Raw genomic sequence first — 23,678 nt, forward strand, 5'->3', positions numbered from 1 at the left:
CAAATGCTCCTGAAATAATAACCCTCAAATTGCCTGCTCAGCCTCTCTGAATACATGAAATCCACTTAAAACCCTGCCTGTCATTTCTGCTGTCACATGAAAAATTGATTTCCCAGCTCCAAGCCTCGTCCTTGGTGCCTTGCTGTGTCATGAATGCATAATATTAAGGAGACACAGGGAAATTTTTGTGCTCTCAGGAATTATCTGGCTTGAAATGCAGACAACAGGCTGCCCTTGGTCGTTTGAGGTGGGTTTGGATTTCTCAGCTTGGCTCTGTGTTCCAGGAGTGCCTGTGGCTGGTGCCACCCTCCTGCCAGGCCTGCTGTCACCTCAGCTTAGGCTGCTCTCCCTGCTCCTGCTCCTTGGAGAGGAATCCACAATGAAAATCCCCTTTTAAAATATCTGCACTAATGGCAGGACTTGGTTCCTTGAGTTTAAAGTTTTGTGATGGAAGGAAAATTTTCCTTTCAAAGCTGCCCCAGCCTTTGTTCTCCCCAGGCTTTGTGTTTCCAACCCCAGTGCTCCCAAGCAGAGCAGGGATGATTTCCATGATTTCCATCATGTCTGAAATTTGATTAGACTCAAAGTGTGTCACTGGAGTGCTGCAGTGCTGATCCAGAGGTGATGTCAGGGCTGGTGTGAGCTGGGCTTTCCCTCATGGGCAGTTGGAAGAAGCTTTTCCCTTCATTGTAGGAGCAGGGACTGCTGCAGCCCCATCATCCTCACTCTTCCTTCCTGCCCATCCACCTCCTCATTCCCTGCTGCAGTTACTGCTCCTCTTCTCTTTTCTGCCCTGGAATTCTCCTCAGTGCCCATCCATCCTCATCCTTTGTGTTGAGGGAGAGGTCAGATTTCCTCAGGACCCTTTACATTATTGGGGAATTTGGGCGTAGATGAGATTCACCAGCCCCCAGCACCCCAAGAACAGCTGTAACCTGTGCAGACATCCCTCAAACACCACCCCAAGAGCAGCAAACCCCAAAGTGCTCTGAGAACCTTCAAGATCTGGGTTCTTCCTCCTGACAGCCCTGGGCTCTGCTCAGGGATTTTCCAGCAGCACCAACCTCAGTCCAAGCTGCTCCTTGGCTTTCTCCTGGTGTGTTTAACCCTTTTTGAGCCCTGTCTTCTCTTCAGGCTTCTCCAAAGGGCTCTGGGTGTGCTCCTGCCCCCGGAATCAGAGGTTCAGAGCTGAAGCCTGGCTGATGATGGAGCAATGAGAGCTGTGCCCTGAGTTCCCCTGACTTTGCAGCTTCCCCTTCTGCCTTCACCCCCAGCCTGACCCTTCCCTTCCCTGCCATTCTGCAGAACTGGGGACGTGGTTTTATCCTGCCACGTCCTGCCCATCCCAGGGGGGACAGCACAAATCCCGGGGGTGGGACAATCCCTGTGCCCAGCGCTTCTCCTTCTGGCCGTTCTGAAGAGGAGGGACCTCAGCATCAGGTTAAAAGCCTGTCATTAATTGAGGGATGATTCAGCTGAAGTGTCACCGTGTGGATGCAGGGAGAGGAGGAGGAGGAGGAGGAGAAGGAGGAGGAGGAGGAGAAGGAGGAGGAGGAGGAGGAGGAGGCGGCGCCTTCCTCGCTGGCCCCGAGCCACCATCCCCCCCTCCCTGTGCGCTCCCATTCCGCAGCAATCCGCGGTTTAACAGCCAGGAATGAGCTGGGGGTGCGGCCAGGGTGGCCCTAAAGCCACGGGGGGATGCTCGGGGGTGTCACCCCCGTGTCGCGGTCCCCAAGGTCGCAGGGATGGAGAAAATCCCATCTGGAAAAATCCCCAGCAGAGCTCAGCACAGCCTCGTCTCCCTTCTCCTGCCGTTTCTATGTCCTCTGAAGCTTTAGCTAATTCCTCTCTCTGTTTCCATTAGAAAAGGAGAAAAATCTGGGTTTTCAGATCAGCTCTGCCAACAGAGGCGGCTGTTCCAGGCCAGCGGAGGGGAGTGAGACGTGTCCGGGGCTGACAGAGCGAGGTTCCCCGGGCCGGAATGTGCCCTGGGGCCGGACTGAGCTGTCCGGAGCCCCGGGGAGCCGCTGCCACCGCACATGATGTCACCGTGTCCTGCACTAAGTAGGTCACGGTGACACCGCTCAGTGCGGCGCTCCTGCCACTGAAAACCCCTCCGAGAGGGGACTCGGAGCGCATCCTGCTCATCCAGGGGTGATCCTGCTCATCCAGGGGTTATCCAGCAATGGGTGACAATAAATGAACCCACCCCGCCGCTCTGCGCAGCCCCCTTGGCATCGGCAGCGCCAAGCATCAGATGGGATGAGGGAGATCCAGGTTGCTATGGCGACCCGGAGCTGCGAGCAGCGCTCTCCAGCATCCTTCCAACATCCTTCCAACATCCCTCCATCATCCCTCCAGCATCCTTCCTTCATCTTTCCATCATCCTTCCATCATCCTTCCTTCATCCTTCCTTCATCCTTCCTTCATCCTTCCATCATCCTTCCTTCATCCTTCCTTCATCCTTCCATCATCCTTCCATCATCCTTCCATCATCCCTCCATCATCCCCCCAGCCCCCCCGGCTCCCCTCATCCCCCCACAGCCAGCACACACGGCTGGGGTGCTCCCCAGGGTGGCAGAGCCCTCCGGGCACATTCCCAGCTCGGCTTCAATGTGTGTGGAATTTCAGGGAGCTGAGCTGTTTGTCATGCTCACACTGAGCTGTTCTGGGATGTGCCAACCCTGCTGCCATCCCCTGTGCCTGGTCACAGCCCTGCTGCTGCTGTCCCCGTGGTTTCCAGTCCCTGAGCTGGTGATTTCAGCACAGCAAATTGTCCTCTCTTATCCCTTATCTCATATCCTTCTTATCCCAGGTTTCAGCTGCTTCCTGCAGTTTCACTGGCACAGGTGGATCCCAAGGAATAATGAGAAAAAAAAGCAGGGAATTTCAAAGGTGTCCGTGCTATTTGTGCTCCTGTCATGATTTTGGGTGAGCTCTGGGAAGCTCAGTGGCTGCTTCCCCCTTGTTGCCAGGCTCTAAAAATATCCATTGAATTCACAGCCCTGCAGTGGGAAAGGCAGAGCTGCTCATCCCTGGAGGTTTTTTGTGTACCAAAGTGAGAGCACAGCTCCTCTGTGCTGTTGTTTTCCAGTGCAAAGCATCCATCAGCTGTTCCAACACTCCTTGCTACTCCAGAGTCATTGCCTCTTGTAAATCTGAGTGGAAAACAGATGAATAATCCACACCTTTGTCCTCTGCACCAACCCCCCGCACCTCACAGTCTTGCAGATGTTGAACAAACACATCCCAGGTGCCTGAAAAGTGCTGGATTCCCTTCAAAGTAATTTTTGGGGAGAATTTTTACCTTCCTTAAACTTCAGCTGGCAGGATTTGATCAGCAGCTGCTGAACAGTCCAGGAGCATCCTTTGAGGGGGGACTTTGCAAATGTGCCCCAGTAAATGTGGGGTGGTGAATTCATGGGGCCATGGCAAGGACCAGCACTGGGAAGAGAATACAAGGAAAGATTTTTGCTGTTTCTCAGCCTGCCCAGGGGTTGAGCCCATGATGTCCCAAACAGGAGGCAGCTCTGTGCTCATCCTCCTAAGTGCTCTTATTTTATTTATGTGCTGGTGCATTTCTAATGCCAGGCTCTTGGCATCACCCCCCATGTGCTGCTTTCCTCTGCTCCAGCCAAGCCCTTGGAATCGTATTTTTGGCATGGTGGTTTTTATAAAATATGGAACACTCCAGCATCCTGAGGCCACGGATGAGCTCTGACTCCCCAAAGCTCTGCCAGGCTCAGAATAGCTCTGAGATGTGACTTCACTGAGGCTGCAGAAGAAGCTGCAGCTCATCCCTGCAGCACATGGGGCTGGGATGTGTCCCCATTGTCCTCCCTGCTGGCACTGCCCTGGCCCAACCCTCCCCACCCTTTCCCTTCCCTTCAAACATCCAAATTACATTGAATTCTGAGTGAATTTAATGCACAGAATCATTCAGCACTTGGGATTGGAAGGGACCTCAAAGGTCATGGAATCCACCCCTCATTCCTGTGGTGTGTCAGGGATCAGGGAAGGGGCACTCTGTGGGTTTCAGAGCTCCCTTTGGGGGGTTATGTGGCACCGTGGGGGCTCTGCCAGGGTGTTCCATCCCTCATCCATCAGCCCTGGCTGCCATGGGGGCTGGGAGCTGCCTCCACCTCAGGGGATTGGGAATTTTTTGTTTTGCCTGCTGGAGGAAATGAAATATTTAACACAATATTGGTGCTTTTTTTAACTGGGGGTTTTTTTAGCTCCTTCATTACTGCAGGTTCCCAGGAAATTCCCTGTTGAGTGAGCCTGTGTTTTTCCTCCACAAAACCCCTGACCAGCTTCAGGGAGTGCTCATGGGGGATAAATGGCATCAGGCACTGGAAGCTGATGGCACAAGGGTGGGAAAACCTGAGACTTCTCTTTGAGTTTCATCCAAAGAAGAATTCCCAGAACTGAGGGAATCTGGAGCCTCCTGTGCTGGGTGGGCAAGGAAGGGGGAAATTTATCCATTGAATGGTTTGAATTGGGAATTTATACATGGAATGGTTTAGAATTTATACATGGAATGGTTTGGCTTGGGAATTTATACATGGGATGGTTTGGAATTTATACATGGAATGGTTTGGGTTGGGAATTCATACATGGAATGGTTTGGGTTGAGAGGGAAATGTATACATGGAATGGTTTGGAATTTATACATGGAATGAGTTGGGTTGGGAAGGAAATTTATCCATGGAATGGTTTGGGAGAGGAATTTATCCATGGGATGGTTTAGGAGGGTAATTTATACATGGAATGGTTTGGGTTGGGAGGGGGATTTATCCATGGAATGGTTTGGGTTGGGAATTTATGCATGGAATGGTTTGTGTTGGGAATTTTTCCATGGAATAGTTTGGGTTGGGAATTTATCCATGGAATGGTTTGGGTTGGGAGGGACCTTGTGCAGGGATATCTCCCACCAGACCAGGCTGCTCCAAGCCCTGTCCATTCTGGTCTGGGGTGAATTAATAATCCCAGAGGGGTAACGAGCTCCAGGCCTGGTTTTAGCTGAGCTCAGGTCCAGCTGGGCCAGGCCTGGGGTTCAGGGGGTTCAGGCAGTCAGGGCTGGCCCTGGCTCAGCAGGAGGATGGAGCTTGGCTGAGGTTGGGATCCCTCTCTTGGGTGTTCCATGGTAGGAACAGGGACATTCCCTGGGTGTTTCCACCCTGCCCATGCAGTGACACACACAGTGATGGGTCAAACAACTTTGGGGGCTTTCCCAGCACAAAATATTGCTTTGGGGTGCAGCCCCATGGCTGGGACCTGCTTCATGAGCCCCCCTTGGGCTGTTTGGGGCTTTCACAGCAGCCTGGCTGTTGGGAGGAGACCCCCTGCCCCATCACCTCAGGATGCTCTGCCAGGAGCACCTAAACCAAAGGGGTTTGCAGAAATATTTCCCAGCTCTGTGGCATTCCCAGCTCTCCCTGTGAGGGATGATTCCCAGCTCCTAAATCAGTGAGGAGAGAAGTGCAGCTCACAGACTGATCTAGGACCTCCCAGCCTCAGGATCAATGGCAATAAATGCACTTTAGGACTGAGAGAGCCAAATATTTAATGGACTGGGGATTTTTATTTAAGGGGTTTTTTTTAATTGAATACTATTTTATGTAGTTAAATAAACATCATATAATTTTATTATAATATAGTTATATCATTATAGAACTATATATTAATTATATTATATTTTATTATATTTTATGTTAGAACTAGAATATATCACATCATATATATAATATATAATATATAATATGCAATATGTAATATATAATATATAATATATAATATATAATATATAATATATAATATATAATATATAATATATAATATATAATATATAATATATAATATATAATATATAATATATAATATATAATATATAATATATAATATATAATATATAATACATAATATATAATATATTATATATTATACATTATACATTATACATTATACATTATACATTATATATTATATATTATATATTATATATTATATATTATATATTATATATTATATATTATATATTATATATTATATATTATGTGTGACATGTTACATATTATATGTTACATGTTACATGTTACATGTTACGTTACATGTTATATGTTATATATTTATATTACATATTGCATATTGCATATAATGTATTAATATAATATATAATATATAGTATAAATTAGATCTATTATAGATATGTAAATAGATATATAATATATAATATAATATAATATAATATAATATAATATAATATAATATAATATAATATAATATAATATAATATAATATAATATAATATAATATAATATAATATAATATAATATAATATAATATAATAATTTATACATAAATATTTAATGCTCATCTCAACCAAAGGGGAAGGAATACACCTGAATGTGCTGCAGACACATCATGGCAGAGGCCCAGCAGTGTTTCTTATTTCATCCTCCCCAACATTGTGGCAGCTGCTGTCCTCTCAGGAAAGTGGCTTTAATGGCTCAGACAGGACTCAAAGGGCCCATCTCAGTGCAGCTGGCTTGGCTCTGCCTTGCCCTGTGCATAGGACACGTGTGACACTTTGCACTGTGTCATCAACAGTTCCTGTTGCTCATTAAAAGGGAAAAGCAGCGTTGTTGTCACAGCTCAGCAGGTGATGATGAAATTGGTGTCACCCAGCAGCTCCCAAAGCCAGGCTGTGCTGTGCTCTGCTAACCCAAAGGGCAAGGCTCAGCCAGAAAGGCTTGAAACGCCCTTCTTAAGTGCGGGGGTTGAGTTCTCAGCTCACAGTTTAGCCTGGTGCTTCTGCTGCACATTAAAAAATCCCTTCTGAACAGGCACTTCTGGCAGCCTCTGAGGTGATCTGCCTGAGCACACAAAAGAAATACACTGTAAATATTTGCTGGTTTTGAAGATGGAAAAAAAATTCAGTGTCTCAAGTGTCACTTGAGTGCAGATAATGGTGAAAAACCACACGGTGAGGAGGCAGCTGTGCTCAGCTCAGTGACCTTTCCCAGCATCAGAATGCCTGCAGCAGCTGCTCTGACCTTTGACTATGGAAATTCTCCTTTTGATCCTGACTTGAGATCCCCTTGATTCGTGTCTGACTTTCTTTGTAGCCTCTTTTCCGTGGCTTTGATCCATCCTAATGTCTGATTCTGGCAAGGCCACCTGGCTCTGAGGAGCTCTGAAAAGCCACAGAGGAACATCCTGTGAGCCCTGAGAGGCTTTCACAAGGCAGGTTTTGCAAAGCCCTTGTGGTTTCTGAGGTTTTCATCTCCCTCATGGCACGTGTGAGTCACAGCCTGCCTCTGTGTGTGTGTCTGTGTGTCTCTGTGTCTGTGTGTCTGTGTCTCTGTGTCTGTGTGTCTCTGTGTCTGTGTGTGTCTGTGTGTGCATCCCCTGCAGTCACAAAGGGCTCCTGTCTGGTTCCTCCTCTCTCAGGAAGGTGTGGGGTGAAGGGAACTGCCTGAACAGGGTGCAGAGGGGCTCTCAAACAGCCCAGCAGCCAAGGCAAGAAGGAAAGAGGGTGTTAAGCTGTTTCTGGATCACACAGGACTGTAAACTGTTGCTTTGAACCTTTTACAAGAGCTATGGTGTTCTAAGACCTGGATGGGGCAAGTCTCTTCTCTAATTTTCTCCCTCTGAGAAGGATGGGGAGTGCCAAGGAGTCACAGGGATGATGCTGTCAAAATCATCTCAGTCTTACATAGAGAAATTTATGCTCTGAGTTGTAAGAGCTTAAATGAGAGATGCAGGACTCCAAATGGCTCTCCAAAATGCAGTTTATTGCATCCAAAATGCAGTTTATTCCACCCAAGACATTACAGCAGTTCAGGGTTGTGGGTGACAGAGCTGTGCCCACAGCTGTCAGCTCCAGAGACCCTTAGTTTAGGTCACAATGCATTCTATACTTTTCTTTTTGTTACAATGCATTCTATACTTTTCTTTGCTGAACATCTTCATACAGTAGAACCAATCTACACTTTAACTTTTATCTCTAGCCCATCATAACTACTGTAATTACCATATTCATGTTACTGTTCTCCAATCACTAAAAGTCAGTACATTACAGTTTAAGCCAGAAGTTGTTTTTCAGTTTTCTTGCAGTGGAAAATTCTGAGACCTTTTTTCTACTTACTTGTTTACCTGTGTTATCTTCCTGCTTGGTAAAAAAAGATCTTGTTTGAGGTGGGTTTATCCTTTGCTCTAAGTCATAAAAACTCTTGCTTCCATCTCTATTCCTTCATCAGACTCTACATTTAAAAATCTGTCTGCCAAGCATCTGTGAGACTTTCTTGTCAAACTTTCATCCTTCCCACCATGGAATGTGTAAATCTCATCTGGCAGTGGGACCTGGGGCTTTGGAGCTGCCACAGTTGAGATGTGGGAGAGGCAGAGCTGCAGCTCTGGAATGAAATATCCACCCAGGATTATTGATATGTGATGCCCTTTGTGTCGTGGCTCCCTGGGACAGTGACTTTGGGATTCTTGTGGGCACTTGAAGAGTGGCAGCTCCCACAGGCTGGGAACAGGGGGGGCACAAAGGGCACACAAGCTCTCAGTGCAGGTTTTGCTCCTGTACCCCTTGGGAATTCAGCTATTCCTGTTTGTCTCTGCTGAAGCTGTTGTGGGAATAATTTTCTCAGTAGTTTTTCTTCAAGCCCATTGCCCTGAGTATCATTGCTCTGCAAGCTGCAGAAACCCACAAGTGCTTGGGTGAGATAGACCCTGATCCCTGCCCTGCCCTGCCAGCCCAGCCTGGGCCCTGAACCCTCTTGAGACAACACTTATCTGTCCCCAAATGTCACTTGTTGTACCTCAGATATGTCCTTGTTTATTACCCATCTTATATCCAGTGGCTTTTTACACCCTGCTCAAGAAATTCCTCCCTGTGAGGGTGGGCAGGCCCTGGCACAGGTTATTCCATGGATGCTCCATCCCTGGAATGCCCAAGGCCAGGCTGGACAGGGCTTGGAGCCACCTGGGACCGTGGAAGGTGTCCCTGCCATGGCAGGGGTGGCACTGGGTGTGAAAAGGCAGAGACAAATCCCACTTCCAATCAAACTTGAGCTGAAAAATGAATTTTCATGGCATAAAACCTTTGGGGACTTTGGACAAAGGATGGAGGGACAGGACACAGAGAATGGCTCCCACTGCCAGAGGGCAGGCATGGATGGGATATTGGGAATTGGGAATTGTGCCCTGTGAGGGTGGGCAGGCTCTGGCACAGGTTATTCCATGGATGCTCCATCCCTGGAATGCCCAAGGCCAGGCTGGACAGGGCTTGGAATCACCTGGGGTAGTGGAAAGTGTCCCTGCCATGGCAGGGGTGGCACTGGATGTGCAAAGGCAGAGACAAGCCCCATTTCCAATCAAACTTGAGCTGGAAAAGGAGTTTTCATGGCATAAACTTGTCCCACCACCTTTTGGGGACTTTGGGCAGGGGATGGAGGGACAGAGGGACAGGGAATGGCTTCCCTGTACCAGAGGACAGGGATGGATGGGATATTGGTAAGGAATTGTTCCCTGGGAGGATGAGAAGCCCTGGCACAGGTTATTCCATGGATGCTCCATCCCTGGCAGTGCCCAAGGCCAGGTTGGAGCCCCCTGGGACAGTGGGAGGTGTCCCTGCCATGGCAGGGCTGGCACTGGATGTGGTTGAAACTTGATGGTCCTGAAGGTTCCTCCCAACCCAAAGCATTCCATGATTTTATGGCTCCATCATTGTCACCTCTCTGTCACCACACATGGCCTGGAGAGCTGATTGAACCTTCCCTGGAATTTTCATATCCCTGTTTGTCTCCTTAGCTCTTGTTAGGAAGCAGAGCCTTGAAAATTGCCTTTTTTTAGACCTCTTGAGTTTCTCTCTCCCTGCTTCCTGTGTTTTTTCTTCATGCAGAATATAGCTGCTGCTTTTTTGGGCTCTTTTCTGCAGCCTGCCTTCATCTGGGAGCCTTTTCAATGTTTTTTTTTTTCATGGCTGAGCCCTCTCAGAGGCTGAGGCCAGGATCCAGGTGAGGCTGACATGAGGTGTCACCATGATGGGCTGTTCTCCATCCTGCCCCTCACATTCCTCACATCTTGTGTGCAGCTGCAGCCTTCCTTGGAGCCAGAGAATCACAGAATATCCTGAGCTGGAAACCAACCAGTGAGCCCACAGTGCTGCTGCCTTTCCAGAGAGAGGCCTTGCTGTAAACTCTGGGAAGGTTTGATGGTTTAAAGCAATCCCCTTTGGAATCCATCCCAGTGGGTTCATTGCTGCTGAGCCCTCATTTCACACTTGGTTGCACACTTGGTTGAAATCCCTCTGGTTTGTTGTCATGAAAATCAGGCAATTACTGTGCTGGCTTTGCCATCTCTACCCAAATCCTGCTGCTGAAAAGAGCTCATTTCCCACTCTGTCCATGGGACAGCAGCTCATTTAAAAATCCTGGGAAAGCTTCACAAAGCCCTGTTCCATTGGAGCCCTGGCAGGGATGGGGCTGCAGCTCTGGTGCTGCTGTCCCTGGGGTGTTCCCATTTCCCCATCCCTGGTTCTGTGTTCCCACCTCCCATTTCCCCATCCCTGGCTGGTTCTGTGTCCCAGTTCCCATTTCCCCATCCCTGGCTGGTTCTGTGTCCCACCTCCCATTTCCCCATCCCTGGTTCTGTGTCCCAGTTCCCATTTCCCCATCCCAGGCTGGTTCTGTGTCCCAGTTCCCATTTCCCCATCCCTGGTTCTGTGTTCCCAGTTCCCATTTCCCCATCCTGCTGTGCTCCCACTGGGGAATGTCTCATCAATGACTCTTTGCTGTGTTCTCATCCTGTAGCTCCTCCCAGGGCATTCCAGCTCATCTGGGCTTGTTTTTGATTGTGGAATCATGGAATGGTTTGGGCTGGAAGGGACCTCAAAGCCCATCCAGTTCATCCCCTTTCCACTTCCCACTACCCCATGTTGCTCCAAGCCGCATCCAAGCTGGCATCTCCTGTATTTACATTTATTTAACAATACACTTGTTCAATTTCTCAGCCTTACACGTCTTGTCCTCACCAAAACTGCCTCTGATCTTTCTGCTCTCCTTCCCTTCCCCATTCCCTTCCCACCACGTGCTGGTGCTGTCTCTGTGCTCTGTGCAGCTCTCACAGATGTCTGTGGCCATTTCTGTGCCACTTGCCTTGTGTTTCCCCCGAGGTGCTGGATGAAATGCTCACTCAGAACTCTCACATTTCATGGGCCAGTGATCTGCTTCCACTCAGAGCCCTCCTTTCCCTGCTCCTTTCCCTTTTGCCAGCATTCCCCCAGTGCCTGCTCAGCTCCTGCAGTGGCTCAGGGGCTGCTCTGGCTCTGGGTTGTATGTCCCACACACATGGGATGTGTCCCACACACATGGGAGGTGTCCCACACACATGGGATGTGTGTCCCTGCTCACATGAGATGTGTCCCACACACATGGAATGTGTCTCCCTGCTCACATGGGATGTGTCTCACACACATGGGATGTCCCACACACATGGGAGGTGTCCCACACACATGGGATGTGTCCCACACACATGGGATGTGTCTCCCTGCTCGCATGGGGCTCCCAGCACAGCTTTTGCCTCCTCCTGTGAGCCAGGAGATCAAGGGGAGATGGGGAGGAGGAGAATTGCCCCAGTCCTGCAGGGTTCACTGGGCCAGGAAAAGGCAAAGAGCAGCCCCAGCCTGGGCTCAGCAGCTGTGGCTGGTACTGCTCAGCTGTAGGAGAGGCTGTTTCCACCCTAAAATATTCCCTGTGTTGTGTGAAGAGCTGATTTTGTAGAAAGCACCAACACCTTGGTGTTTCTTATAGAATAATAAATAATATAATTATATAATATAATAACATTATATATTATATAATATATAATATACATTAAATATATCATATATATCATATATATCATATTATACATATAATTAGAATAGAATATAATTAATATAATATAATATAATATAATATAATATAATATAATATAATATAATATAATATAATATAATATAATATAATATAATATAATATAATATAATGTAATGTAATGTAATGTAATGTAATGTAATATAATATAATGTAATGTAATGTAATGTAATGTAATGTAATGTAATGTAATGTAATGTAATATAATATAATATAATATAATATAATATAATATAATATAATATAATATAATATAATATAATATAATATAATATAATATACCTTGGTGTTTCTTATATAAGAATAAATAATATAATTCTATAATGTTATATATTGTAATATATTATATTATATTATATTATATTATATTATATTATATTATATTATATTATATTATATTATATTATATTATATATTAGATATATATTATTATACGTATTATATTATATAATGTAATAATAAAATAAACCCCTTGGTGTTTATTATGAACAGAAATCACTGTGCTTCATCCCATGCAGACATTCCCACGTGGCTCCCTCATCCCTGCAGGGTAGGAGCAGTGCTGGATCCTGACTTCCCCCAGAATCTCTTTCCCTGTTCCATCCTTCCAGCAGCCTCAGGGGTGCTGGGGCTGGGTCCCTTCTCTGCAGTGCTCAGCACCCACACCCTGCTGTCCCTTGGGGTGGGGTTGTTGCCCAGGAGGAGCCCAGGAGCAGCAGCACCATCACATCCATCCCTTTGTCCTGATGGACTTGACTTCATCAGGGCTTGGGGAGGAGCCAGGGCTGGACTCAGCCCCAGCAGTGCCACAGGGGATCCCTGAGGGGTTTGGGTGGGGAGGGACCTCAAATCCCATCCAGTCCCACCCCTGCCATGGCAGGGACACCTCCCACTGTCCCAGGGTGTCCCAGTGTCCAACCTGGCCTTGGGCACTGCCAGGGATCCAGGGGCAGCCCCAGCTGCTCTGGGCACCCTGTGCCAGGGCACAATTCCTCATTCCCAATCTCCCATCCATCCCTGCCCTCTGGCAGTGGGAGCCATTCTCTGTGTCCTGTCCCTCCTTGTCAAAGTCCCCAAAAGGTGGTGGGACAGGTTTATGCCATCAAAACTCCTTTTCCAGCTCAGGTTTGATTGGAAGTGGGGCTTGTCTGTGCCTTTGCTGCCCTCAGGGTCCTGCTGAGCGTCACTGATCTCCAAAGGGTATTTCTGTTGTGAGTTGCCCTGGTCTATGAGACTTTGTTGTCATCCAGGGTTGTTCTGCTGCATCTCCATCCCAGCCCCTCCCTTTGGGATGTAAATTCAGCAGGAGCTCAGGGAGCAGCTCCCATCCAAGCAGTGATGGATGGGGAGGTCTGGCTCTGCTTTCCCAGCTGCTGCAGCAGCTGTTCCCTCCCTTGGGGCCCAGAGCAAACCTGGGCTGTGCCACTGCTGCTCCAGGGGCCAGGCTGGGCTGGAAACCAGAGGGAATTTCCTTTTCCTGCCCCTCCCTGGCCTCAGCCCAAGCTCTGGAGCAGTGGCCAAGAGCCCCGAGGTGCAGCAGGTCCAGCTGGGGCTGGTGGCAGGGCTGGTGGCCCCAGCAGGGACACCAAGGAGGGTTTGTCAGCCCTGAGCCCTCACAGATCCCTGGGGATTGCTTCATCCAGGAGCTGCCCTGCTCCCCCAGATGAAGCTTTAAGGCTGAACCCTGACATGGAGAAAAGCAGCAGGTGATGAGTGAGCTTTGGCAAGGTGGGATCTGGGCATGAGAGAGGAGCAGGGAAATATTAATTTAATGGGATTGTCATACATGGGAAGAATCAGAGCATCTTCTCCAGATCCCTCCATGCCAGGACAGCGTTGGCTTCACTCAGATCTGTGTTCAGCTGATTCTCCTCATCCCAGCAGGAGCTGAGACCCAGCCTGATGCAGCTTCCTGCAGGTCCCACAGCCACAGGGCAGCAGGAGCTCCAGATTCCCAGGTCCTGCTTGGGGTCAGAATTCAGATTATTGAGGCTCTGTCTTGGTTTGGAAAGCCAGGAGTCTGCTAAGGAAGGCAGGAGCCTCCCCTGAAAAGGAGAATGTAAACCCTCCCCACCCCTCTGAATTGCTATAAATTTTAAATTAAGGGGCTCTCAGGAAAAAATATGGGAGCAGGAAATAACAGTACTTTAATAGGGAAAAGAAAAATAAATAAAAGGATAAAATAAACAATGCAGTACACCAGAACAACACTGACAGAGTCAGAACCCAGCCTGACACCCTGTGGGTCAGGGTGTTGGTGGCAGTGCCATTGGAATTGTGGCTCAGCCCTCCTACAGTGTCAGGGGTGGTTCTCTTGGAGCAGGGGGATCTGCAGAGAAGGATGGATTCTGCCTCTGAAGATCCAGTGGAAGGAGAGGCAGCTGCTGTTCCTCTGGGGAATCCAGTGCAGAAAGCCGTGCTGGTGTCTCAGAACCTCTGGATTATATCGGGGTAGCAATGCTTGGCTCCTCCCTCTGGGCTCACATCTCCCAATGGGATGTTACAGTTCTTATCAGTCATGCAGGGACATTCAATAGCTGTTATCAGCAATGTCCCCTCCCGAGGGAGGTGTAATGTGGTCACTCAAAGAGAGAGATAAGGCAAAGATAACCACTTGACAAAGGTAATCTGCCATACAGATGGTGATGGAAAACATCTTGCATTGCAATCTGGAACAGGTTCCTCTCCCCAGGTCCTCTGAACTTGCTATGGGACAGGAAAAATCCTCCACCCTTATCCCTGTTAGGGACACTTGGTGCTGGAGCTTTTCCCAAGAAGCCTCTGAGAGGCTCCTCTGGGTGTGCAGCTCACTCCTCTAAGACACAGCAAAAATAGCAGCCTAAGCTGGGATTGCAGCCTCAGCTCAGCCAGGCAGGAGTAAATAACATTAAATACCTGTAAGAACATTAAATACATGAGGGCTTTGTGTGCTGGGCCCTGCCAGCCCCTTCCACCAGCCAGGCATTGTTATGGAAGTGGTGAAAAGCTGAATTTGGGAACTGCAGCTTAAGGGATGTGACACCACCTGAAGAGTCTGTTCATGGAAATGGAGTAAAAACTGCACAGAGGACCTGGGCTGTGGCACTGGAAATGCTGGAATAGCTCAAACAAGGCAGGACCTGGGGTCTGGGAGCCAAACACAGGGAATGGCATCCCAGCACATCCCCCTGGAGCATCCAGAGAGGCAGCAGAGTCAATGTCAACCATTCTAAACCACTCAGCATTATACAAAAAATGCTGGAAATGTGGGAATTTGAAGTGTGGGTGAGGCCACAGGAGAGAATTCCCAAAAGCCAAGTCCCTGGATAACTCTTCCCGCTGGTGGTGGCTCGTGGGGATGGATCTGCTGCAGGATTTTCCTCTCCTGGGGGATATCTGGGGGTTCTTGGCTGGTCCCAAGGGATCGTGGCTGGAGCTGGGCCATCAGTGGGGCCATGGCATTGCTGGGTGCTTCCCTTTCTTCATGGAAAGGGCTGGTGAGCACTGACACAGCTGCCAGGGCACGTGGAGGTGGCACTTGGGGACACGGATCAGTGGTGGCCTTGGGGGAACAGTTGGGCTTGGTGATCCCAGAGGGTTTTTCCCACCTGAATGATTCCATGATTTATGATTTCTCTGCTTATGGCACAAGGATTTTATTTGGGATTTGGAGCAGGGGCCTTTATGGCCTTTAGCAAAGGGGGACATTCGTGCCAGCCATCCTGGCCCTGCTGTCCTCATGTCCCCACTGGCAGTGACCCCAACAGCCACACAAACCAATGTGGGGGGACAGAAAGTCCTGATCACTCATGGGAGTCATGTTTAGTGCCAAAACTGGGTTAGGGGGTTCAAAAGCTGCAGGGACAGGGTTTTGTCCCAGCCAGTTTGGTCTGTCTGCCTGTCTGTCTGCCTGTCTGTCTGTGAGGGAACTGGGAACAGCCACCACCCCATGTGTGATTCCTTCCTCTGTTACAGGCTGTGTTTCAGCCTGAGCTCAGCCCAGGGATGTCCCTGCCACTGCTGCAGGCACAGAGCTGGTGCCAGGGCTGGTGGCATGGAGTGCCCAGGGGTCACTGCAGGGCATTCAGGGGCAGTGCCCGAGCTGGCAGCAGCCCCTGGGCCCTTTGGCCTGGTCTGTGCCCTGCCCATGGAGCTGAGGCCTCCCACAGGATCCCAGTACAGAGTGGGAGGCTTCACAAGGCCAGAGCTGGGCTCAGAGCTCAGGCCTGGCTTAACACAGAATTGTGGCTTGGCTGCAGGATGTGCCTGACCTGAAAACATCCATCCCATCTGTGGCCACCCCATCCCATGGTTCCCATCCCATCCCATCCCATGGATCCCATCCCATGGATCCCATCCCATCCCACCCCGTGGATCCCATCCCATGGTTCCCATCCCATGGATCCCATCCCATCCCAACCTGTTTGTTCCACCCCATCCCATCTGCTCTGTCCCATCCCATCTGCCTCATCTTGTCCCTGCCCACCCTGTCCCATCCTGTCCAGTCCTGCTTGTCCCATCTTGTCCCATCTTGTCCCATCTTGTCCCATCTGCATTGTCACATTGTGTCATTCACGTCCCACCCCATCAGCCTCCCCTGTCCATCTCACCCTGTCCTGTGCCGTCCCTCCATCCTGTCCTGTCCCATCCCATCCCATCCCATGGATCCCATCCCATGGATCCCATCCCATCCCATGGATCTCACCCCATGCCACCCCATTCCATAGATCACATCCCATGGATTTCATCCCATCCCATGGATCCCATCCATTCCCATGGATCCCACCCCATGGATCCCATCCCACCCCACCCCATGGATCCCATCCCCTCTGACCGTGTCCCTCTGTCCCCCAGGGAGAAGCGCTCCCTGCACGTCTCTGTCACCAACCCGGTGCAGTGCAGCCTGCACGGCAGGAAATGCACCGTGTCCGTGGAGACCCGGATCAACCAGCCCCAGCCGGATTTCACCAAGCACCGCTCGGGCTTCGTGCTCTGCGTGCCGGGCAATTAGCGGCTCCTCCCTCCCGGAGCGGGGCCGGGACCGCCCTCCTCCCGCCGGGATCCACCGGGAGATGCTCGGCAGCGACCTAAAGGTGCCTAAAGCAGCCTCAAGAAGCTCAAGGTCTGGAAAACCCCAATTTCAGGGGTTTAGAAAAGCCAAATTCGCACGGAATGAAGACCTAAAATAGCCGGTGACTTGTTCTTCACATTACAAACCAGGCTGGAACATCAGGAGAGCGCTTCCTTTGGAATCAGTCTGAAAAAAAAGAGTTTCTAGGTACTTCCACCACCCCTTCTTCCCTTTCCCGCGTTGATTCCTCAGCCCCTCTCCGCTTCTCCCTTCCATGCTCCTTCCCCTTGTGTCAGTCTTTGCAGCTTGATGCAGCCTCCAGAGGAGGAACCAAAGATGCCCAGCTCAGGGAGTCGGCTTCTGTAGGGCCAGATCCCACAGAACCGGGGCCAGGCTGGGCAGGGAGGGCTCCCTCCCACACTCCACACTCCTGCAGCCCCCAAGGTTCATGGAGACACCTCCAGAGCTGCTGCTTTCCCTCGGGAATTCATCAACCCATCGAGGCACCTTGGCTGGACAGGGGACTTGCAGTGCAGGCCTGGATTCGTTAATCCTGCATTGCTCTTTTTGCCTTAATTACCCCTCCAAGGGCCTGGAGGAGGTGGGACCGTGTGGCCTTGCTGAATTTTGGATGATCCACGTGGCTTTGTGTCTGTGCCAGCGTTGGGGTGAGCCCAGGAGCAGGAGGAGTTTGGGGGGCCAAGCTTTGCACTATCCAACATGAACCTGGCACAGCCCCAGCTGCCAGCACCAGGCTCCTCTCCCTCCATGAGTTTTCCTGGCTCTCCCACAGTGGGCTGTGGGTTTTGGGGCGTTGGGCTCGTCCTGCCCAGCCCAGATAACCCCGAGCTCTGTGTTGATGGATCTCCTCAGTGGTTTATTCCCACTGTGCTGGGCACTGCTGTGGTTCCTGAGCAGCCCAGGCTGGTGGGATTTACATTGGGATTGTACATTGGGATTTACATTGGGATTTACATTGGGATTGTCCTGGCACTGCTGGTCAGGTCAGGATTCCCAGCCCTGGAGATGGGGGTGCTGAGGGTGACCCCACCTCGGGGCCAGCAAAGGGGAGCCGTTGTTTGATGGAGCATTTTGGGAATTTGAAAGCCTGGAAGAGGCTCCTCAGGCACAAAGGTTTCCTGAAGCTGTGCCATGGACACGGGGCACGGGACAGGTCACTGCAGCCTTGGTGTCCCTCTGGCCAGGGAGAGACAGGGATGGGGAGCATCAATGAGCACAGGCAGCCCCATGGCAGAGCTCCCCATTCCCATTGTCCCTGGCCTTGGAGCTGCCCCGGGAGCATCCAGCACCCCCAGCCCCTCTCGGGGTGCAGCTCTGGGATGTCCCCTTGGGCAGGGGCTTCCCCAGACCCCCAGCACCAGCACAGGGCCAGGAGGTGACAGCGACAGCCCCGACCCCGCCAGGCTCACACAGCACCCCGGCATCACCCCAGGAACCTCCCAGCACCTCCCTGGACCCCAAACCAGCTCCCCTGGAGGGGCACCCCCAATGCCAAAGCCCGGGACCCCCCCGGCCGTGTCTGTGCCTTGGGATTTGCACTTCTCGCCTCCGGTCCCGGTGCAAACGTCCCCGCCCCGGGGTGGGATCAGCACTTTTGTCCCTCCAGGAGAATGGGGGGATGGAATCGGCATGGACAGCAAGGAATTGCAGCTTGGGAAATGATCTCCTACCATGAGATGGCAATATTGTATGTGATGAGATGTGTCTTATAAAATATATTATCTGTTCCTGCTCTGGTTTTATATATATATATATAAAATATATATATAAATATATAAAATATATATATTCTTGGTTTTCCCATAAATTAACTATTTCTAAATTGAAACTTGGATTCTCAGCCAGGGGCAATAATGCAATGAACCTTTTTTTTTTTTTTTTTTAAATAAATCGCTGATATTTTATGTGTAAAAGAGCATTAAAAAAAACCCTACTATAATGGACCTGGATTTTGTTTACATAATTCACTGCAATAAATAATAAAAGAAAGCAATTAGCTCCATCCCACCGTGGCACTGCCCGTTCCTGATGATGCCCGGATGGATTTCCCAGTTATCCCAGTTATCCCAGTTATCCCAGTATCCCGATTTTCCCCCTCGGCGCTGCCGCTCTCCCACCACGGGGTGACCCCGGTAACGCGATTAAAGCGGCGGCTGCGTTAAATCTCTGTCGTCAACACAAATCCAACCTCCAAGGGCTGCGAGCGCAGAAAAGACTCGGCCACGAGCCGCTGCCGTGTAATGGATGGTCAGTGCATTTTTATTTAATCAGCACAGTACAAAAATAAATAAAAATAAGGGGAGGGGATTAAATTACAGGCACACTGAGCCCCATGACACAGTCGGTCGGGTTATAAACCACACATACTTACAAACACACTATACACATACATACAAAAATGAGACAAATATAAATTAATAAGTAACAATACCCACCAATTTGGTCAACAAAGATCTACAGAAGAGATTGCACTAAAAAAACGTACGTACACATGTATCATTAGCAGGGTCCAATGTACAGCCATGAAGAGCTTCAAGTGAAAAATCAAAAATAAAAATAAATGGCACGTTATTTCTCCCTCTTGTTCGCCAGTTTAACGCCCGATGGACCAGAACTAAACTAGAACTGAGCACACGGAGAAAAGAAAACGATAAAACCCAAAGAGAAGGTCTCAGTCCCCAGGCCTGATACGGGAATACCGGCTCGAGACTGCGGTGTCGGGGTGGTGGCGGGTCTTTGTGCATGGGTGTAATTTTACAGCCATCTCTCGTTAAGGTTTTTCTTTTGATTATTATTTTTTTATGCGTTTTTTCCTTTTTTTTTTTTATCCCGAAGACACAAAATGCTCCTGTTTGCATGCGCAATACCACTGGAAAAGCAACAATGACAGAAGAAAGGTTTTTTTTTTTTCTCTTTCCCCCCCGCAGGTCTGCAGTTCGTTGGGTTTGTTCTAGAAGAATTCATATAGCAGCATGTGGCGGCTCCCCTTGCTTGCACACTCAAGTAGATCCTTTACACAATACTCATGACCAGTGCACGATGGGAACAAGACATTTCACATTGATCTCATGAACAGTAGCGGTGATTCCCGTCACCCGGACCCGCTCGGGAATTCGAGTCTCTTCAAAGAAAATAAATAAAGGGGAGGGGGAGATGAGGGAGGAAAGGGGGGTGGGGGGGTCCCCGGGCCGTGCCCGCGTCTCTGTCCCGGTGAGTCCCGACCGGGCCGGTTCAGCCGCCTGCGCTGGAGCCTTTACAGGAATTATTCTCCTTTTTTTTTTTTTTTAATTTTTCCCCCCTACCTGGGCTCTGTCTCGGTGACGCGGTGACCGGCGGAGCCCCGCTCCGCTCCCGGGGGATATCGGCTGGGGAAGGGATTCTCGTCATCCCCCCATCCATGAACCGCTGGGATCAATCCACGGCGGAGCCGCAGCATCCCCGGGCCCGCAGCACGGGGAGGGCAAAGCGGCGGCTGCAAAGCGGCGGCGCGGGAGGGAACCGGGGCTCAGCGCTCCGGTCCGGCGGCGGCCGAACCCCCCGTGTGCCCCCCGGGATGGGGAGGCGGCGGCTCCCGCCCTTCCCCGCCGGGCAAATCCCCCCGGGAGCGGCTCCGGGGGGCGGCGGGCGCTCACCGGTCGAGGCCGATGAGCAGCCGGCCCTTCTCCTCGGAGCCGCTCTCCTTCTTGAGGTCGGCGAAGACCTGCGTGAAGTAGTGCGGGTCGGCGTTGACCTGCAGCATCTTGGGGCTCATGAGGTCGATGATGGAGAGGCAGCGGTCCCAGAAGGCCTCCTTACAGCTCTCCACCAGGAAGGGCTTCAGCGGGTACGAGATCTCGTTGCCCATGTAGGAGTAGGAGAGGTACAGGCAGGTGAGCAGCACTGCCTGCAGTTCGTGGTCGCTGGCCACCTCGGCCGAGATGACGTCCCGGCACAGCATGTAGAGGAAGACCACGTTGGCCGGCGTGATGAAGCCCTGGTCCTGCCAGCCCTGCAGCAGCAGCGAGCGGTCCACGGAGCGCAGCCAGAGCACGGGGTCGGTGGGCGAGAGGTGCTTCAGGCGGTAGCAGCGGCGGCACAGGAACTCGCCGAGGCAGCGCAGCAGCTCGCTGGTGGACGCCTGCACCACGACCCGGCGAGGGGTGGCGGCGGCGGCGGCGGGCGCGGCCGGGGGCGCCTTCTGCGCCGAGGCGAGGGCGGCGGCGGCGGCGGCGGGGGGCGGCGGGGGGGCGAAGGTGGCGAGGTTGGCGCAGGAGAGCGATTTCTTCAGGTTCTCGTTATTGAGGTGGGTCACGTTGCTCTGGTAGCCGCCGTTGGGCTGCACCTTCTTGGAGCTCTTCTTCTTGGCGGAGACGGCGGCGATGCGCTTCCAGGGCAGCACGGAGATCAGCGAGTGCCGCTTCAGGCCCTTCTCCTTCGCGTTCTTGCTGTTCTGCACCGCCGTGTAGTGCCCCACCGTGGCCGCCCCCTCCTCGAACAGCGGGGCCTTCCGGTAGCTCGGCGACAGCGACAGCACCGTGCCCATGGCGCCGGCCGCCCGGCGGGCGCACGGCGGGCCCCCGCCGCCCGCCCCGGCCCCGGCCCCGGCCCCGGCCCGGCCCGGCCCGGCCGGCCCCGCTCTCGTTGCTCCGCCGCCGCCGCCGCCGCCGCCGCTCAGCGCCGCGCCCGGACCCGCCCCGCGCCGCGCGCGCTCCCGCCGGCGCAGTGCGCGCGCCCGCCGCCCCGCCCCTCGCCGACACGTGCGCCCGCCGCGGCAGCCCAGGCCACGCCCCCTCCGCGACAACGGATGCTGACGGCCACGCCCCCAGCTGCGCAGACCCCGCCCCCGAACGGTGACAGCCGGCGGAGCCCCGCCCCCTCATTGCCTTCAATGGTTTGTGCCCGCCCCTGTCACTCCAAGCCACGCCCGCACATCCCAGGCCACGCCTCCCACTGTTTATGAATGACGGGTGCCCCGCCCCTCACTGCCCTGGCTCCGCCCCCCGCCCCGCTCCGCGTTGGGGTCCCGGAGGTCGCAGAGCCCGCGGAGCCCCCGAGCCCCCGGGCAGGGGCCGGGCACGACAAGGAGGGGAGAAGAATAAAAAGAAACGAAAATAATTTTTTAAAAATCCTAAAATTCAGATTTAAAACCCTTCTCCACCGGCATCCCGAGCCGCACCCCGGATTCGCACCCGGGCCCCTCACCCCGCACTGCCCTGGCCGCTCTTTGCCCGCCCGGCGGGACCTCCCCAGCTCCGGGCCGGGGAGCGAAGATACCGGGGCAATGAAATGCCCGGTACCGCGTTCTGAGGCCGGGCCGGGTTTGGGGAACGCGCCTGCAGCTCCCGAACCCCCCGGGTCCCACGGCTCTGCTTGGAGCCACTGCCCGGCCCAGCCCAGCGCCCCTTGCCCGGACGGGAATCCCATTCCCGCTGTGACCAGGATCCGACACTGGGATCCCATTCCCACTGTGGTACCGAGATCCCATTCCCACTTTGACAGGGATCCCATTCCCACTGTGGTACCGAGATCCCATTCCCACTTTGACAGGGATCCCATTCCCACTGTGGTACCGGGATCCCATTTTCACTGTGACCAGGATCCCATTCCCACCGTGGATCCCATTCCCACTGGCACCGGGATCCCATTCCCGCCGGTACCGGAGCAGCGCCGGCTCTGGCGGGAGGCACCGGCAGCCGCGGCCCCGCCGGGCTCTCCGTGACCTGCAGCGACGCTCAGAGGCCGCTCCGGCTGCGGAGAGCGGAGCCCAGCACCGAGGGAAGCTCGGGCGCGTCCCGGTCCGGCGCCAATGACCCAAATTAATTTATATTCATTTACACCTATTTATGCCCTGGCCTGGACCCGCGGCTGACAATGGCATTCCCGCAGCAGGGAAATCTCAAAAAAAAAAAAAAAAAAAAAAAAAAAATCTCCCGTGAGGACAGAACTGTCCCAAAAACCTGCCTGACCATCAGAGCACATTTTAAGCCACTGTGGGAGCCGGTTTTGGGGGAGTGGTCCAGGCTCTCTCCTCCCAAAACCACGGGGACAGTGACAGCCCAGCCTGGTCACTGCTGTCACTGAGAATTCCCTTTTTCCATTAAAAGATCCTCCAGATCCAAGCAGCAATTTTCAGCTTTTAAATTCAGCCTTATGAAGTTTAAGCCAAAAGGGTTTAAAACCAGGCTGCACAATTTGAGGGGGTTCATCCCTAATTTTAACACACTTGGAGGTGCCTCAGAAAACCCCATTGCTCCAAAGGCAATTCCAGGGACTGATGTGTCACCAAAACCCCCTAATCCCACACAGGGCACCAAAGCTGGTGTCACCACAGCCCTGCTGCCTCAACCTGCTCAGGTCCCCTCAGCCCCGAGCACAGGGCCCTGCCAGCCTGGTCACATTGTGACATTGTCACCTGTGAGGTCAGGATGAGCTCTGTCCCCTCTGGGGGATGCCAGCTGGAGCAGGACACGATCCCCAGCAAGGAGACAGGACAGAAGAAGCTGCAGGAGGACAGGGTTAGGGGGATATTGGGAATTGGGAATTGTTCCCTGTGAGGGTGGGCAGGCCCTGGCACAGGTTATTCCATGGATGCTCCATCCCTGGCAGTGCCCAAGGCCAGGCTGGAGCCCCTTGGGACACTGGGAGGTGTCCCTGCCACGGCAGGGGTGGCACTGGGTGCTGGTTTAGGTGACATCCAACCCAAG

The 23,678-nt window shown here is 51.9% G+C and overlaps 2 protein-coding genes across 2 annotated transcripts in view; one reads left to right on the top strand and one right to left on the bottom strand.

The window, feature by feature from the left end:
- Positions 1-18,777, top strand: part of MYO1D (myosin ID) — a 175,058-nt gene extending 156,281 nt beyond the window's left edge. Inside the window, exon 22 of the mRNA XM_063179083.1 lies at positions 16,758-18,777. Within this exon, the coding sequence (XP_063035153.1) occupies positions 16,758-16,914 (157 nt within the window). The 3' untranslated portion in view covers positions 16,915-18,777. The remainder of the gene's footprint in view (positions 1-16,757) is intronic.
- Positions 18,778-19,226: 449 nt separating this feature from the next.
- CDK5R1 (cyclin dependent kinase 5 regulatory subunit 1) lies at positions 19,227-21,555 on the bottom strand. Its single transcript, XM_063179085.1, has one exon. The coding sequence runs from the start codon at positions 21,515-21,517 to the stop codon at positions 20,624-20,626; it is 894 nt and encodes a 297-aa protein (XP_063035155.1). The 5' UTR covers positions 21,518-21,555; the 3' UTR covers positions 19,227-20,623.
- Between the last annotated feature and the right edge of the window lie 2,123 nt (positions 21,556-23,678).

This window comes from Melospiza melodia, chromosome 30 (assembly GCF_035770615.1).
Source record: "Melospiza melodia melodia isolate bMelMel2 chromosome 30, bMelMel2.pri, whole genome shotgun sequence".
NCBI classification, from domain to species: Eukaryota; Metazoa; Chordata; class Aves; order Passeriformes; family Passerellidae; genus Melospiza; species Melospiza melodia.